The sequence below is a fragment of the Astyanax mexicanus genome, chromosome 3 (genome assembly GCF_023375975.1).
Source record: "Astyanax mexicanus isolate ESR-SI-001 chromosome 3, AstMex3_surface, whole genome shotgun sequence".
NCBI lineage: Eukaryota > Metazoa > Chordata > Actinopteri > Characiformes > Acestrorhamphidae > Astyanax > Astyanax mexicanus.
Genome location: NC_064410.1, coordinates 8,159,483 through 8,177,635, shown reverse-complemented (window position 1 = coordinate 8,177,635; position 18,153 = coordinate 8,159,483). Strand labels below are relative to the sequence as shown.

The following is an 18,153-nucleotide window of genomic DNA, read 5'->3' as shown; positions in this document are numbered from 1 at the left end:
AGTCTTGCAGTAAGTGATTCCCAGTCTTTACAAAATCTTAGCCTGTGACTACTGTGTGACTAAAAAGTCTGTGACTAGTCTTTAGATGTGAGAGGGGGTCAGACTTCAGTTTGTTAAAAGTCTTTTCAGAGTCTTTTCAAAGTTGTGTAGTGTATGGACAGCTTTACACACTCTAAACTTAAAGAGGTTTGGACAATGAAACTGAAACATCTGTCATTTTAGTGTGGGAGGTTTCATGGCTAAATTGGAGCAGCCTGGTGGCCAATCTTCATTAATTGTGAAGGTTCAATTAGCAGGGTAAGAGCACAGTTTTGCTCAAAATATTACAATGCACACAACATTATGGGTGACATAATATAGTTCAAAAGAGGACAAATTGTTGGTGCATGTCTGTAACCAAGAGAGCAAGTCTTTGTGATGTATCAAGAGCCACGGTATCCAGGGTAATGTCAGCATACCACCAAGAAGGACCAACCACATCCAACAGGATTAACTGTGGACGCTGTAAGAGGAAGCTGTCTGAAAGGGATGTTCGGGTACTAACCCGGATTGTATCCAAAAAACATAAAACTACAGCTGCCCAAATCACGCAGAATACAATGTGCACCTCACCACAATAAATTATTGTGGTCTAAAACCAGGTGTTTCAGTTTCACAGTCCAACCCCTGTAGTCTCTACACTCTAACACACTCCACAATAACACACTCCACACTAACACACTCCAAATCAACATTCTCCAGTCTAACACACTTCACGCAAACTTACTCCACACTAACACTCTAACTCTCTATACAATCTAACACGCTAATCCACGTTAACACATCCCGCACTAACACACTCTACCCCTACACAATCTTCTCTAACACACTTCAGAGTAACACACTCCACATGGACAAACATCATTCAAATACACACACACACACACAAACAAACAGATCAGCCTATATGTGTGTTTGTTGAGGTTTGATATCTGATTCCTCCACCAATCACATTCGGCCCACTGTGGCAAGCAGCTATAAACCCAGTGTGTGCCAGGGTGTGTGAGGGTGTGTGTGAGGGTGTGTGTGAGCACTGGTCATTTTTGATTTTTCAATCATCAGTTCAGGACAGAAGATGAAGGCGTTCCTCCCTCTCTTGCTGCTGTCAGCCCTTGTAGCCCTGTGTGTGTGCACAGGTGAGTGTGTGTATGTGTGTGCATAAGTGTGTTTGCATCTATGTGCATTTAACCAAATTTTATTAACTGTGTAATATGTGTGTGTGTGTGTGTGTGTGTGCTTCAGGTGCTGATTCAGACACAAAATCGGTCAGTGTGGGTGACTCTCCCAGTGAGGAAGGTAAGATTGACTCTGACTCCCATAACTGTGGTGTAACAGTGGTGTTTGTGGTGAAACTGTGGTGTACAGTAAGTGGTGCCACTGTGGTGAGGCCGGTGAAACCGTAGTGTAAGTGGTGGAATCGTGGTCTGAGTGACATAACTGTGGTGTAAGTGGTGGGATTGTGCTGGAGCTGGTGGAAAAATAGTGTAGCTGGTAAAACTGTAGTGTAAGTGATGTAACTGTGGAGTAAGTGGCATAACTGTGGTGGACATGGAGGAACTGCATGTAATTGCTATAACTGTGGTGTAACTGGTAATACTCTAGTGAACGTGGTGTAAATGTGGTGTAATGGTACAACTATAGTGTAAATGATGGAACTGTAGTGTAAACAGTGAAACTGTGGTGTAAATGGTATAACTGCAGTGTAAGTGGTGTAGTATATGAAGTGTAACTGTGGTATACATGGTGGAACTGTGGCATAAGTGGCAGAACTGCTGTGTAAGTGCTATAACTGTGTTGTAACTGTGGTGTAACTATAGTAAAACTGGAGGAATCGTAGTATAAGTGGTGTATCTGTGGTATAAGTGCTATTACTGTGGTGTAACTGGTGTAAGGGTGTGCGTGGTGTACCTGTGGTGTAAGTGTGAACATTGTGTATCTGTGATGTAAGTGGTGAAACTGGTGGAATCACAGTATAAGTGGTGTATCTGTGGTATAAGTGCTATGACTGTGGTGTAAGTGTGTACATGGTATATCTTTGGTGTAAGTACTATTACTGGGGCATAAGTGTGTAAGTGCCATTTCTGTGGTGTAAATGGTGCAACTGTAGTGAAACTGGTGGAATTATAGTATAAGGGGTGTATCCTTGGTGTAAGTACAATTAGTGTGGTGTACATGTGTAAGTGTTATTACTGTGGTGTAAGTGTGTGTGTGGCGTATCTGTGGTGTAAGTAGTGTAAGTGTGTAAATGATATTACTGCGGCATAAGTGTTATTACTGTGGTGTAAGTGTGTAAGTGTTATTACTGTGGTGTAAGTGTTATAAATGTGTTGTAAGTGTTATTAATGTGGTGAAAATGATATTACTGCGGCGTAAGTGTTATTACTGTGTGTAAGTGTTTTTATTGTGGTGTAAGTGTGTAAGTGCTATTACTGTGGTGTAAGTGTTTTTACTGTGGTGTAAGTGTGTAAGTGTTTTTACTGTGGTGTAAGTGTTTTTACTGTGGTGTAAGTGTGTACGTGTTATAACTGTGGTGTAAGTGTGTAAGTGTTATTACTGTGGCATAAGTGTTATTAATGTGGTGTAAGTGTTATTAATGTGGTGTAAGTGTTATTAATGTGGTGTAAGTGTGTGTTATTAATGTGGTGTAAGTGTTATTAATGTGGTGTAAGTGTGTACATGCTATTAATGTGGTGTAAGTGTGTACATGCTATTAATGTGGTGCAAGTGTGTACATGCTATTAATCTGGTGTAAGTGTGTTTATGCTATTAATGTGGTGTAAGTGTGTAAGTGTTATTAATGTGGTGCAAGTGTGTACATGCTATTAATCTGGTGCAAGTGTGTACATGCTATTACTGTGGTGTAAGTGTGCACATGCTATTAATGTGGTGCAAGTGTGTACATGCTATTAATGTGGTGTAAGTGATATTAATGTGGTGTAAGTGTGTACATGCTATTACTGTGGTGTAAGTGTGCACATGCTATTAATGTGGTGTAAGTGTGTACATGCTATTAATTAGGTGTAAGTGTGTACATGCTATTAATGTGGTGCAAGTGTGTACATGCTATTAATCTGGTGTAAGTGTGTTTATGCTATTAATGTGGTGTAAGTGTGTAAGTGTTATTAATGTGGTGCAAGTGTGTACATGCTATTAATCTGGTGTAAGTGTGTACATGCTATTACTGTGGTGTAAGTGTGCACATGCTATTAATGTGGTGCAAGTGTGTACATGCTATTAATGTGGTGTAAGTGATATTAATGTGGTGTAAGTGTGTACATGCTATTACTGTGGTGTAAGTGTGCACATGCTATTAATGTGGTGTAAGTGTGTACATGCTATTAATGTGGTGTAAGTGTGTACATGCTATTAATGTGGTGTAAGTGATATTAATGTGGTGTAAGTGTGTACATGCTATTACTGTGGTGTAAGTGTGCACATGCTATTAATGTGGTGTAAGTGTGTACATGCTATTAATGTGGTGTAAGTGTGTACATGCTATTAATGTGGTGTAAGTGATATTAATGTGGTGTAAGTGTGTACATGCTATTACTGTGGTGTAAGTGTGCACATGCTATTAATGTGGTGTAAGTGTGTACATGCTATTAATGTGGTGTAAGTGTGTACATGCTATTAATGTGGTGTAAGTGTGTACATGCTATTACTGTGGTGTAAGTGTGCACATGCTATTAATGTGGTGTAAGTGTGTACATGCTATTAATGTGGTGTAAGTGTGCACATGCTATTAATGTGGTGTAAGTGTGTACATGCTATTAATGTGGTGCAAGTGTGTACATGCTATTAATGTGGTGTAAGTGATATTAATGTGGTGTAAGTGTGTACATGCTATTACTGTGGTGTAAGTGTGTACATGCTATTAATGTGGTGCAAGTGTGTACATGCTATTAATGTGGTGTAAGTGATATTACTGTGGTGTAAGTGTGCACATGCTATTAATGTGGTGTAAGTGTGTACATGCTATTAATGTGGTGTAAGTGTGTACATGCTATTAATGTGGTGTAAGTGATATTAATGTGGTGTAAGTGATATTAATGTGGTGTAAGTGTGCACATGCTATTAATGCAGTATGTGTGGTGTAAGAGTTAACTGGTGGAACTTGATGGTATGTTGTACAGCACCAACATCTGCTCACTGAAATCATGACTGTGCACATGTCCTTACAATGATCTGTCAATCAATGTGTGTGTTATAGGTGTGTTTGTGAAGAGAGATCTGGCCTCTGTTGTGGTGCGGCAGAAACGAGCTGGAGCTGCAGACCTCACACAGGTCCAGTTGGAGAGGTACACACACACACACACTCACACAGACCACACACACACATGCCATACACTCGTTTACTCTCTCTCTCTCTCTCTCTCTCTCTCTCTCACTTCTCTCAGTCTGCGGGAGGTGTGTGAGCTGAACCTGGCCTGTGAGCACATGATGGACACAGAGGGAATCATCGCCGCCTACACCGCCTACTACGGACCAATCCCCTTCTAACCTGACTCCTCCTCAGCCAATCAGGGCCAGCCCGCTGCTTAGACACACCCAGAGTGTGCGAAGCATCTGGAAACGGATTAGTACTAGAGTAGATTATTAAACAAAGAGAGCCACTGAATTAATATTAATATTAGTGACATCATTGATATTAATATTAGTGCAGTGTAGTGATGGAGAGAGAAAAAGAAAAAGGAGAAGGCACAGGAGGAAGAGGAGCAGGAAGAAGAGGAAGAGGAGAAGAAAAAAAAGATGATAAGGCTGTGTTGATGTGTTAAATTGTACTGTAGCAAAAATAAAGCTGAAATAAACAAACCCCGTCCCTCTTATTTACAGATTCAGATTCAACTTTATTGTTACAACACATGTATAAATACAAGGCAGCAAAATGCAGTTTAGCATCTGACCAGAGGTGCAATATGGCAGCAGGTACAAAAAATATACATTTTCTACAGTTATTGGACCCTACACACTGTCAACAGTCAATTTTTAAGCCCCCACCATTAAAATAGAGTCAGAGGCTAGAAATATATTTACTGGAGGAGAGGTGAGTTCAGGTAAATATCTGCTGTGCTTCTATCTTGGTGGTGGGAAATACAGGTGCACCACTGACTAATTAAATCCCTGACAACAGTCAACACTCAGCTGCCCAATCCTATCTTAACCATGCAGGAGCACCATGAGCACGCTCAGCACGTGAACACCCCTGCTCGTTAAACACACACATGGACATGCTGCATCACAGAGCCAACTTTTACATAAACAATAAACAAAACAAAAGGATAAAATAAAATGGATGTTCCTGTAAATGAGCTGCTGGTGTACCTTCACAGTGTGAATGCGCAGGTTAGTATCCTCTGCTGAGATGCACAAAGCACTGCGCTGTTAATATATGAACATGCCAAAGTCAGAGCTCACCTGCCTCTTAAAGGTAATGACTACTGAAACACTGATTTTATGGTTTTAACTGTTTTTTTTTTCATGTTACACCCAAAACACACCCATGATTAATTAAGAGAATTAGTACATGCCTTTTGCACGTTTCAAGCCGCATAAGGCATATTTTTTGGGCCCTTACAATAGCAAAGACACAATCACATGCCCTGCATCCAGCTGCACAATACTCAATTGAATATATACAGTATATATATAATATGTATGAAATATTTACTGCTGCCTGTGGGACTGATGCTGCTTTTAAGTGCACCTCGGAAGCTCATTCTGACGATTTCAGACTAGTAAATGTGACGTAATTTCGAAGTAGTAACAAAATTAAAATGGAAAACTGAAACACAATAAAAACAAAATGCTTTTTTGTTTACTTTTGTGTTATATAATTGAAATATATTTACAGGTACTGCAAACAAAGCAAACTAACAAAGAGCAATGTAAAAGCATTAGGTAATCAACAATTTTGTCCAGTAATCAGTATTAGTAGCATGTACAGTACAACTGTTATGAGAATAAACAGTTAGAGTAAGCCGATTCCCCATAACACCACCTCAGCACCAGATGCTTCATCAGTCCATAGGCTACACTGTGTGTGCAATGTACCCACTATCATTAGCATTATTAGTAATTACATCAGATCATACCAGAGTTCTTCTGGTTATTGTTTTTAATCTTACAGGAATTAATGTTCCAATTGATTTCCTCTTTTAAATACAGAGTGGTGTATCAGTGTGGCATATAATTTTAAACTATTTGAAAGTATTATCAGCAGACTGGGGTGAAGTGTGTTGTAGGAGGTGCAGTTTGTGGTTGGGGTGAAGTGTGTGGTAGGGGGTGCAGTGTATGTTAGGATGTGCAGTATATGCTAGGGGTTCAGTGTATGGTATGAGGTGTAGTATTTGGTGGTGAGTTAAATGTGTGGTTGGGGTGAAGTATGTGGTAGAAGGTGCAGTTTGTCATAGGGGGCGCAGTGTGTGGTAGCGGGTGCAGTGTGTGGTAGGAGATGCAGTATGTGGTAGGAGGTGCAGTGTGTGATTGGGGGTGAAGTGTTTGGTATGACGTGCAGTTTGTGGTTGGGGATGAAGGGTGTGGTAGGAGGTGCAGTGTGTGGAAGGAGGTGAAGTGTGTGGTAGGGGGTGCAGTTTGTGGTAGGGGCCGGAAGGAGGTGCAGTGTGCTGTAGGGGTCGGTAAGGGGTGCAGTGTGTGGTAGGGGCCGGTAGGAGGCGCTGCGTCGCCCCGCTGTGTTTCCCTCCAGCTCAGAAGAAGACGGCGGGAAGTAAATATGGCGGCTCGCACACAGCGCGCTAATGCTAGCGCTAACGATTCATAAACACATCAAAAAGCGAATTAATCAACCCGGAGTTCATCAATACCCCGATCTATAATCCCGCACAGCGCCGCCGGAGCGGCCGCTTCTGCCCGGCGCGGAGGATCCGAGCTCCTGCACAGATTTACCAGACAGACCGAGCGGCTAGCGGGACAATAAAACAGTAACTGCCTTTATCATTGCTATTATTACTAATATTAAATTATTCACTGATATTTTAACTAATATAATATTATTTACTGATATTGTCAGGTATTTTAAAGGTTTTTGGAGTGATATAACCGTAAATTCGTTATTAGCTGCACGTAAATTCACAGTTAGCTTCCAATTCCTGGGTGCACCTTAAATCCTGCAGCAAGTGCTGCAGATTTTAAGGTGGAACGAAAAGTTAGCTAGAAAACAAAGCCAAATTCTCAGTTATTAGGGCACATTTTGGGACATATACAGGGTTAATGCTCTTTCGCTGACAGGGACAAGTTAACATTTATCAGTTCAGTCATCAGATTAACCAATTTTGGCACTCTGTAACAACAAAAGTGGAAAAAATCTAAAACGTAATTATTTAATAATTTTTTTTCCTCTAACTGAGATTCTGACTGTGAGAGGCAGAAATGCACAGCTTATAAAACTGTAAATACTAATGAAAACCATTTTGAGCTGACTTGTTGAAAATGTACTGATAAACATCACACATTACAGTGGTCTGAAAGGCAAACTTAAATAAACATTAATTATACATTCATGGGAAAACTATATGTCCTGACATAGTTTAACTTAATTCCTTTAGAAAAAGTCTGCCGTGTTTCATTTCCATAATTTACTGCAGAAAAAAGAACAGGGAGGTGTGTGGTGAGTGAAGGTGTGTTAAGGTGTGTTTGTGTTGTATTTTGCAGGTGAGCAGCCATGGGTCGCAGGTCCACCTCCTCCACCAAGAGTGGGAAGTTCATGAACCCCACAGATCAGGCCCGTAAGTTCTCCGCCCGTAACACACACACACACACACACACACACACACACACACACACACTCACACTCACATACACTCCTATACACTCCATCTGCCATGGAACCCACACTCTTACACATTGTACATCCTGTAACACACACTCTTACACATTGTACATCCTGTAACACACAATCTTACACATTGTCTATCCTGTAATAGACAACTCTCGCACTCTGTCCATTCTGTAATACACACTCTCACACTCCAACGTCCATCCTCCAACTCACCCTGTTATACACTGTCTGCCCAGAAACACACACACACACACTCACATACACTCCTATACACTCCATCTGCCATGGAACCCACACTCTTACACACTGTCCATCCTGTAACACACAATCTTACACATTGTCTATCCTGTAATAGACAACTCTCACACTCTGTCCATTCTGTAATGCACACTCTCACACTCCAACGTCCATCCTCCAACTCACCCTGTTATACACTGTCTGCCCAGAAACACACACACACACACACACACATTGTCCATCCTGAAACTCACACTCCATCCACCCTTGAACACACAATTTCACACTCCATCTTTCCTGGAACACACACTGATACACTTGTCCACCCTAGTCTTTTGCTTCCTCTCAGTGCTTCTCCCTCTCACATGATAGTAATGCTGCTGATACCTCAGACTAAAAATGCTTTTAAAACTAATGTTTGTGTGTGTTTAGGAAAGGAGGCCAGGAAGAGGGAGTTGAAGAAGGTAAACACAGCTTTTTCAGTACTGAGCATAAGGTGTTTATACGTTTTGTGTGCCACAGCAGATTTACTGTGTGTGTTTGTGTGTGTGTGATCTAGAACAAGAAGCAGAGGATGATGGTGAGAGCGGCGGTGCTGAAGATGAAGGACCCCCGCCAGATCATCAGAGATATGGAGAAACTGGATGAAATGGGTAAAAGCTGTGTGTGTGTGTGTGTGTTTAGTGTGAACTTTTGAACTAAATATTCATACTAAGTTCAGACTGCAGGCAGATCAGATTAGTTTCTGATATCAGATCTGTTAAGATGACTGTCAGCTCTTGTCCATTATTTGTAAGTGATGAGATTGAATTTGCATGTCTGGACATCACAAGCATATCTGCACTGGTTGCTGTGGTTTCCAGGTTAGAATCAGTAACTAGCCATTGGTGCTCTATTTGTATCCTCACACTTTCATTTTTAAATGTGATGAGGTTGTTGTTTGTCGTGTTGTGAAAGAGGTACAGGAACCTGAAATTAAATTTGAGAAGCATCTGTACATATACAGATTACCTTTTTATCAGATTTATTGTGGTGTCTGTCTGTCCAGACTATCAAAATCATTCTGAATACAAGGTTTGCCAAAAATCCGATTTGGGCTGGGACTCTTAACGTAGCCTTAGATTCTTGCTCATTAATGTGTGTGTTCTTCTCTTTCTCTCTGGTAGAGTTTAACCCGGTGCAGCAGCCTCTGCTGAACGATAAGGTTCTGAGAGATAAGAGGAAGAAGCTCCGCGAGACGTTTGAGAGGATTGTGCGACTTTATGAGCGAGAAAATCCAGATACTTATAAAGAACTTCGAAAACTGGAGCTGGATTATGAGACCAAACGCGGACAGCTCTCTCTCTACTTTGACTCTGTGAAGGTTTGTGTACTTGCACTCGCATATCTTAATGTCCGTGTGTGTCAACATGTGTGTGTTTGTGCATTTGGAGATGCAGGTCAGCGCTGTAGCGAAGCTTCTGTTATTCCCAGATAGATTATTTCCAGTTGATAGTGTCTGATGAGGTTCTGATTGTCCAGTGAGCCGATTCCGTCTGTCTCTTTGTGACAGTTTTTATGTGTTTTTCCTTCAGAATGCGGAGTCTGTGGAAGTGGACAGTATCCCGCTGCCGGAGATGCCCCATGCTCCATCCAGCGTTCTGATCCAGGACATTCCACTACCCGGTGCCCAGCCACCCTCCATTCTGAAAAAGAGCTCAGCCTTTAGGTAAATCACCTTAATCCTGATAAAATAATGCATATATATTTAAACAAATCAGTATAAATAATCGAGATCAAGTCATCCATTTTCGCTCGTTTTAGAGTACTGCAGAATGCTCTGTGGATTTTTTTGAGATTTTTTTTAACCGCCCAGAAGTGTCCTGAAGCTTTGTCAGCCTCCCATACTAAAAAATCTCTATGTCAAAATATATTTAGAAATACTAAGGATGTGTGAACAAATTGTTGCTGTCCAATGAAAAAAAAGTAACTCCAAATTATTTTGGAAGTCAATGTTAAAAAATTTTAGGTCATTTTTAAGTATTTCTATTGGTCCATTCATTAAGAAATGTTGGCCTAGTGTAAGGTACAGTTTGTCTGTTCAAATTATGTAGAAAACTAAAAATCGATAAAAATAGAGATACTATTTTTTCCCCGCTTATTTTATTTAGGTTTGGTTTGGTTTTGTGCATCAAAATGGGTCACAACAAACTACATGAGCAATTTCTCTCTAGAGTAGTAAATAAAGTAAATACAGGTAAAATATTCTGTTCTGAACTAGCTTATTGCAGTTTAGCATGGAGCAGCAGCAGAGAGCGCATTAGATAATAGTGTTAGTAAGAAATTACCTGTGTAATCAGGTTAAACCACACCTGAACAGCCGTTTAGCTTAAATGCAAAGAATTGCAAGTCTCCAATTACAAGTTTCCATGTTTCTGTTTTGAGTGAGATCACTGAAACACACTTGCTGGAACAAGCCGCAATCCAAACAGTGGTGGTGTGAAAACACCCTTAAGACAAACACATATCTGTTCATATCCGTGCTAGAGAATAATAGAAATATTTTTTGAAAAGTGGGTGAAGTTCCCTATTTAATTAACCCTATTTTATGTATTATTCATGTAGTATCTTTACCGTGTGTGTGTGTGTGTGTGTGTGTTTTAATTCTCTCTGTTGCAGTAAAGGAACTGCATTGTCGTCGGCAGCTGTTGCTGGAGTTCCTCGGTTACCACCTGGACGCAAACCCCCCGGACCACCACCAGGTCCCCCACCACCTCAAGTACTACAGCTGTATGGCAACCGCAGAGCAGGTACACACACACTTACACTCACACCTGTCTATTCACTCACTGCTACACGTACCTGTCTGACATCTGTGTGTGTGTTTAGAAGTAGAGCCTGATCCTGAGCAGATGGACACAGCGGAGCGAGAAAGTGACAGTGGCTCAGACTTGGGAGAAGAGGAGAGCGAGTCCGAGAGCGAGGGGGAGAGGGAGGATCTTCTGGAGAAACGAATCCCAGACCTTCGACACGAAGAGAGAGAGGATGAACGAGAGAGAGGTGAGAAAACAGAGAGAGGTTAACTACAGCAGGGGTGTCTAAACTTTTTTTGTTGGGGGCCAGAAGGAGAAATATATTTGAAGTCACGGGCCACACTCTGTAATAAAACAAATAATCAAATATACCAATTTAAACAATACTTTTTTCCTGATTATTTCATTTACAAACTATTTTACTTGACTATCTTTATCTTTGACCGTGTTGGGTAAGCTAAGATTTATCAAATTGATGTTTAATTTCATGATGTCTCTTAATATTAAACTCCTTAATTATGGCAACTTTTAGACTCTGTTTTTCTGCGCTAGAAATGCGCACTCTCTCCACTTTCAGACTCTTTGGCCCGTTTTTCTGCGCTAGAAATGCGCACCCTCTCCACTTTTAGACTCTTTGACCCGTTTTTCTGCGCTAGAAATGCGCACTCTCTCCACTTTTAGACTCTTTAGCCTGTTTTTCTGCGCTAGAAATGCGCACCCTCTCCACTTTTAGACTCTTTGACCCGTTTTTCTGCGCTAGAAATGCACACTCTCTCCGCTTTTAGACTCTTTGGCCCGTTTCTGACACGTAGCGTTCAAACTTTGAATCTCACATTATAAAAACCTGCTTAACAGAGGGCCAACTTTCATTCTGTTTCTAAAATACCATAGTTTTAAAAGGGCCATAGTTTGGACACCCCTGCACTATAGTTAACTATAGTTTTCATAGGATCTCCGGTGGATTTTGTGTTTTACTGGGACTCTGTAAGACTAGATCAGTGGCTGAACTGCACTTAGGAGGGCATTACATATGTGTGGTGTAACATATGGCACTGCAAAGAGCATTTTTTTTCTTCACAAAAAACAGCTCACAGGGCTTTCATTCATGCTAGAGACCACAACTAGACATTTTAAAATGAATGAAAAAATGAAGGAATGAGACCTTTTAAAGCATTGTCAGTGTTTTTGGGGCACTCTGCATTTCGCTGTGCAGGGGCTCCTCAAAACAGCAGGCACTATGATATGAGAAGATATGTCTCCTTGCAGGTCAGCACAAGATTCATTTCTTACCATGCGGTTGTTACCCACACTCAAAAAGGGCTACTAAGAAAAGGCCCCGAGTTACGTTTCTTTAAATCACCTCCACTTATCCACTGTTCTGTGTCTTAATACCTTACACTAATACACTTCACTCACTGAACTAGCATCATAAATTATAATAATACATTATAAAAAAAAATTATGACTTTAATGATGTTGATGTTTGTGTTGCTGCTGCTGTTAGGGCGGACTGTGCGCTTTGCTGACATGCCCCAGCCCACAAAGAGGAAAAAGAAGAGGGTCGTGAAGAAGACAAAGGCCATCACTCCTCTACAGGCCATGATGTTGCGGATGGCAGGTAAAATCACAAACACTCACACTGCTTTGCTCTGATTTGGACTTAATTATAATAAATTTGTCATACAAACATACACTCTGAAAAAATCCTTGATGACAGTAACTAATCTTCTGCAACCTGGGATGCTGCCCAATTTCATGTATCCCCTGAGAGACACTTGGGAGAACAGGATCCTTCCGTTTGAGCAATATCGGTTGTGCTGTTCACACTACAAGACTGGATGTGCTGTAATCGCCTGTCCTTCAGTTGTTGACACTTTTACACTACATGACTGATCAGTGACACAGAGTCACAAATTACATGATTTTCTTGCTGTGGCAAATCGCCGACTTACCTGGCTGCTCTCCAAAAACATGTTTCGCCATGGAAACACACTGGAGCCAACGCACGCGAGAACTAACAATGCCCTGCCAGAGAATCTCTATAGAGGAGAATATGCAATAGCCATGAGTCCAACATAAACGGGTTCATATGAAGCAACTGAGCAAAGTCCGTGTTTAAAAATATCTGATCAGTTTTATACTGAAATATGTACTTATGTTCTTAGAACACAGAACTATTACATTTTTTTTTTTTTCGTCATTTTGAACTCTAGTTATATGCCTTTTAAACATGCTCCTTTGAGGATCAGCTTGCCAACCTATCAGATGACAGTAGCAGTAATGTGGTAGTAAACCTGTTTTCTGTAGATAAACTGAAATATACATGCACACTTGTCAGAAAGGCAGAGAGGAAGAATGGTGAGAACAGTCAAGGACAATCCACAGACCACCTCCAAAGATGGTGTGGCTGTAAGTTTATATGAGTAACCTGTTGCCTCTGAGTAAATATGTTGGTTTTGTGTGTCTTTGTCTCTTAGGCCAATCTGTGCCAGAGGAGGAGGAAGAAGAGGAAGAAGAAGAGTACACAGAAAGTGAGCAGTCGGATGAGGAAGAGACAGGCCCCCCTGGAGACATTCAGGCTCCCCATGCTCTGCAAAGACCTCCACCTTCATCTCTACCAATGGGAGCACAGCAGCCACCTCCTCACATGCAAGGTCCACCAATTACAGGCCCTCCTCCTTTGGGACCACCTCCGGCTCCTCCAATGCGGCCACCAGGACCTCCCTCAGGACTGCCGCCAGGACCACCTCCTGGTGAGTGACTGCAGCAGATGTTCAGATGGCGTGAACTTGTATTATGATTGTGATGAAACTTTGAAATTGTGAACACATTAATAAAATGTGTGTGGTTTCAGGTGCTCCTCCATTCCTGAGGCCCCCTGGTATGCCAGGGGCTCTGAGAGGGCCAATGCCTCGGATGCTGCCCCCCGGACCCCCACCTGGTCGTCCTCCAGGACCTCCACCTGGCCCACCACCTGGCATGCCCCCAGGTCCCCCACCCAGAGGACCCCCTCCAAGACTGCCACCCCCTGCACCACCAGGTATATACACTTACATACATGCCTTCCACTCAAAAAATGCCCACTCAGTCCCATCCTCTGCCAAAAAAAACTGCCCACTAAACCCTGCTTTCCACTTGAACATCTGCTCGCTTAGCCCCGCCCTCCAATCAAACACATTTACTCTCAGCCCCACCCTCCATTCAAGAAGTGTCTGTTTATTAGTGGTTGTGTTTTTTTCTAACTCTGCTGTTTGTTTTCCTCTCTGCAGGCATGCCTCCTCCTCCTCCACGCTCAGGTCCTCCGCGATTGGCTCCGCCTCTCTCCATGTTCCCACCCCCTCTGAACCCCAGTGTGCTCAGTGCTCCCCCCAGCATTGTTCCCCGCCAGAAACCGCCTGCCTCCTCCCGCGAGACCTCCCACAACACGAACCCCGTTCTTCCCCCTCCCTCTCTCCCCATATCTATACGCCCCTCGAACATGCAGGTGCCCCCTCCTCCAGGCACTGCACCCACGCCCCAAAACCCTGCTGGCCACGCCCACACCATAGAGAAACGAGCCAACATCACCAGTGTCCCGGCCCACTCGGGGGTGGCCGGCCAATCGGGCGGTGCCACAATTTCTGCGAAACCTCAGATCATCGCCCCGAAAGCAGAGGTGACGCGCTTCGTCCCCACAGCCCTGAGGGTCCGCAGAGACCGCGCCGGCCAGCCTGGAGCGGCTCCAGAAAGAGGGGGCAGGAGAGAGGAGGAGAGGTTGGGGCAGGGTCAGAAAACCGCTGCCTCCTCAGCCCCTGTCCAGCCTGGTGCAAGCTCTGCCCCCTCAAACATGAAGACCAAGGACCAGGTTTACGAGGCATTCATGAGGGAGATGGAGGGGCTGCTGTGAGCCGGAGGGGAAGGGGTTAAAGCGATGGAGCGGTCAGGGCTCTGATCGGAGCAGAAGGAGGAAAATTAGACGTTGTTTGTAAAAGGCATACATTTAAAGTTAAATTCTGCAGTTGGGTCTGGAACTCTCCTCCAGGCCTTAGTTTTATATTTGGAATTTGATTGACAGTTATGTGTGAATCTGTGTTCTGGAGCTGAATCTGTTTGTGTCTCTGAATAAACTCTCGAACCCTTGAACTGCTCCGTCTCTGTCTCTGTTCTGGAAGGTCTTTTGGGTCCACTGCAGCTCTGCTTTATTTAAAGAGGTAAATATGGGTTTAAGAAGCTCCACTCCGTCTGTCACCAAAATCTTATGATTGTTGTGTTTCAGATGCTTTCCGCCAAACAGAAAACCTCTGAATGTCCGTCTGTACGGAGTTCTGTCTGACTGTGGGAAACAGGCTAACCCGACCACAGTAAAATCCGGATCAGAGGAGTTTACTGCAGGACTTCTCCTGGTTTATCCAGAAAAATAAATAAAACCTAATCCTGAAAGTCTCTGGGGTCATCAGGGTCAGGGTTCCTCTTGGTCAGTGGTGGTTTTTCCTGTGGATCCTAGTTGAGGCCTGTCTTGTTCTAACAGAGAAACTCCTACGGTCTCCCACCTGGTAGGAAGGGCTGCAACTATGATTATTTTGGTTGTCAATTATTTTTCTGAGTAGTTGATTTTAGTCAACAATTATTTTTGTCATGCGCCCATCTCTGCCTCCTGCGGGTGCAATCAAAACAGTAATACTGTACAATAATTACGTTATCTACTTATCATACAGTATATGGACACACACCCTCAACAATTTAGCTTATTGAGTCCGTAAATTTAAATGAACTAGTATGTCATCTTTGATAAGGTGATATTGATTTTCTTTTTTTTTCTTTTTTTACAATTTTTGCTTGTGTTGGAATTTTATGTTGGAAAACGCATGATTGGCTAATGTCTACTTTGTTAAAAAAAAAAAACAGCAGTTTAGTTAGTAAAATTTTATATTTGAATTCAAATATCTGTAATATTCTTTGAGAATCAAAAGTCCATTACTCTTCCAAACTGTAGTTTTATTATTTTGCTGATGTTGTTCATTGCAATAATTTATGGTACAATATGTCGTCCACACAGAAACGGTTATTAAGACGGGTCTAAAAAAAAAAAAAGAAAAGAATTGACTGCGGGAAATACAAGTGCTCTACTAACTGAAAAGTCAAAAGTCAGCCATCCACCGAAGCACCCTAAATTCATCTGTGTGATCCGCAATTGACTGATTTGCTGTAGATTGCAAAAATAGGGCCCTAAACGGGATTTTTTGTGCTCAGAAGGCACCAGAAGGCATTAACTGCATTGCAATTACAAATTCACAATGTCAACACTGAAATTTAGAGTGGACGAAAATTTATCAAATTTGAACAATTATGATAACTAATTATTGCAGCATTGCACTGAGTTTTAAAGCATTAACCCAATTTAATCAGTCAAATCTGAAAATGATTAAGTGTTGTGAAACGTTTGATTCCTGACTCCCCACTGCCATCTAGTGCCCAGTATAATTTTCTACAGTGACTTAATCTCTGATTCATGTTTGTACTTAAAGCTAACTAACACAAATAAATCTTTATAATAATGCAAGTTGTTGAGGATAAAATGCATCTGTAACTAGCTGGTGAAATTGCACTTTTCTGAAAGGAACTGAACCCAGATGAAACTAATGTGAAATATTGTACATTTGCTTTTATTACAGGTAGTTTGTTTTGTTAAATACTAAAATAGATTTTAAAATTTCTGTTTATTTTATGTAAACTACTGGTCAAAAGTTTTATAACGCCCCTGTTGTTTAGTTGTCCAGTAGCAGTGTTGTTTGGCCCAGACAAGCTGTTTTTTTTTCTATTTGATTATCTTAGCAATGACTTTATTATTATTCTATTCACTGCTGAAAGTCCTTTTTTATTTAGTGTTACACTTAGTACAGACCGTACATACATACATACATACGTGTGTTGTAAAAGATAATAGAATGCACAAATACACAGTAAACATATATATTTTTTATTCCCACAAAAACAATGTAGACAGTGTACATCCCAACCAACACACAGTTGCTTAAATTAGGCTGAGCTCACCTGTTGCCATTTTGTGCTAAAGTTCTGGTTGCTGATCGTAAAACGCTTTTTACCACTGTCTGTTTGCTGATGTGATGAGTCAGTGTGCATAGTAGTGTTTTGAAAAAAGGGTGTTTTCAAACTGCAGTGTGAGTATTGAAGGTGTGGTTATCTCTGAGTGAAGGGTGTGATTGGAGATAACCACACCTTCAGTATAAAGCAGGAACTGTGTTTGTAGTTTAGCAGAACTGGTTCAGGCGGTTGGTGGCCAAAGTTACATGTGGTGGTCATTGTGTTTAAGTACCAGTTTATGTTTTAACAATCGAGAAAACCTGTAAGTACAGTAGTGCAGTAGTTCTACTTTCTTACTTCAATCTACCAATCAATCGTGGCCAGCATTCTCTTCTATGCTGTGGTGTGCTGGGGAGGCAACATGAAGAGGAGAGATGCATCACGGCTGGACAAGCTGGTCAGGAGGGCCGGGGCAGTGGTTGGAATGGAGCTGGACTCTCTGGTTACAATAGCTGAGAGAAGGACTTTGGATAAACTGCTTTCTATCATGAACAATGATAGTCACCCACTTCACACCACCATCATGAAGAAGAGGAGTGTGTTCAGTGGCAGACTGCTGTCACAGAGCTGCACAACAGACAGACTCAGAAAATCCTTCATTCCGAGAGCCATCAGACTCTTTAACTCCTCTCATCGGGGACGGGATGCTGCTGCTGACTGAGTTTAACTCAGTCACACCACATGGACTTTATTACTCCACCACTTAATTATTTACATTAACACTTCCCCAACCTCACTTACGTTCAAGTACACTTTACTCATGATTGGGTATTCACATATTCACAATCTCCTTTTAGAACTATATTTGTTACGGATGCATATTTATATTATATTTCTATGTCACATCAGCCACTTTCATAATCAATGTCATTGCACACTGCACTTTGCTCTGTTAATTATTTAATGAACATCAGCAACAACTGCACTGCTCTGTTTACAGATATGTATCTTACCTTGTATAGTACGTTTTTGTATAGCCTTATATATATATATATATATATATATTTTTTTTTTTCTTCTTCTTTTTCTCTATTCTTCTGTTTTAATTTATGTTTGAATCTGTTTCTTATTGTATTGTGTTGTTGCTGCTGGATGCCTAAATTTCCTTCGGCATAAATAAAGTATCTATCTATCTATCTATCTATCTATCTATCTATCCATCCATCCATCCATCCATCCATCCATCCATCCATCCATCCATCCATCCAT

At 41.6% G+C, this 18,153-nt stretch overlaps 2 protein-coding genes across 2 annotated transcripts; both read left to right on the top strand.

Moving 5' to 3' along the window:
- Nucleotides 1–1,045: 1,045 nt before the first annotated feature.
- bglap (bone gamma-carboxyglutamate (gla) protein) lies at nucleotides 1,046–4,865 on the top strand. Its single transcript, XM_022664356.2, has 4 exons — nucleotides 1,046–1,175; nucleotides 1,282–1,335; nucleotides 4,250–4,337; nucleotides 4,437–4,865. The coding sequence occupies exons 1-4, from the start codon at nucleotides 1,115–1,117 to the stop codon at nucleotides 4,537–4,539; spliced, it is 306 nt and encodes a 101-aa protein (XP_022520077.1). The 5' UTR covers nucleotides 1,046–1,114; the 3' UTR covers nucleotides 4,540–4,865.
- Nucleotides 4,866–6,722: 1,857 nt separating this feature from the next.
- On the top strand, nucleotides 6,723–14,985 carry LOC103034211 (WW domain-binding protein 11). Its single transcript, XM_007239198.4, has 12 exons — nucleotides 6,723–6,977; nucleotides 7,708–7,781; nucleotides 8,504–8,535; nucleotides 8,631–8,724; nucleotides 9,238–9,434; nucleotides 9,646–9,779; nucleotides 10,730–10,860; nucleotides 10,940–11,110; nucleotides 12,368–12,481; nucleotides 13,341–13,616; nucleotides 13,718–13,903; nucleotides 14,133–14,985. Exons 2-12 carry the CDS (start codon nucleotides 7,718–7,720, stop codon nucleotides 14,747–14,749), a joined length of 2,016 nt encoding a protein of 671 aa, XP_007239260.3. The 5' UTR covers nucleotides 6,723–6,977; nucleotides 7,708–7,717; the 3' UTR covers nucleotides 14,750–14,985.
- Nucleotides 14,986–18,153: the final 3,168 nt, after the last annotated feature.

Excerpts from the sequence above, each read along its gene's own strand:
- bglap (XM_022664356.2), top strand. The coding sequence starts at position 1,115 with ATGAAGGCGTTCCTCCCTCTCTTGCTGCTGTCAGCCCTTGTAGCCCTG. Across the intron at positions 1,176-1,281 it reads AGCCCTGTGTGTGTGCACAG|GTGCTGATTCAGACACAAAA; the intron begins GTGAGTGTGTGT and ends TGTGTGCTTCAG. Across the intron at positions 4,338-4,436 it reads ACACAGGTCCAGTTGGAGAG|TCTGCGGGAGGTGTGTGAGC; the intron begins GTACACACACAC and ends CACTTCTCTCAG.
- LOC103034211 (XM_007239198.4), top strand. The coding sequence starts at position 7,718 with ATGGGTCGCAGGTCCACCTCCTCCACCAAGAGTGGGAAGTTCATGAAC. Across the intron at positions 7,782-8,503 it reads GAACCCCACAGATCAGGCCC|GAAAGGAGGCCAGGAAGAGG; the intron begins GTAAGTTCTCCG and ends GTGTGTGTTTAG. Across the intron at positions 9,780-10,729 it reads AAAAAGAGCTCAGCCTTTAG|TAAAGGAACTGCATTGTCGT; the intron begins GTAAATCACCTT and ends TCTCTGTTGCAG.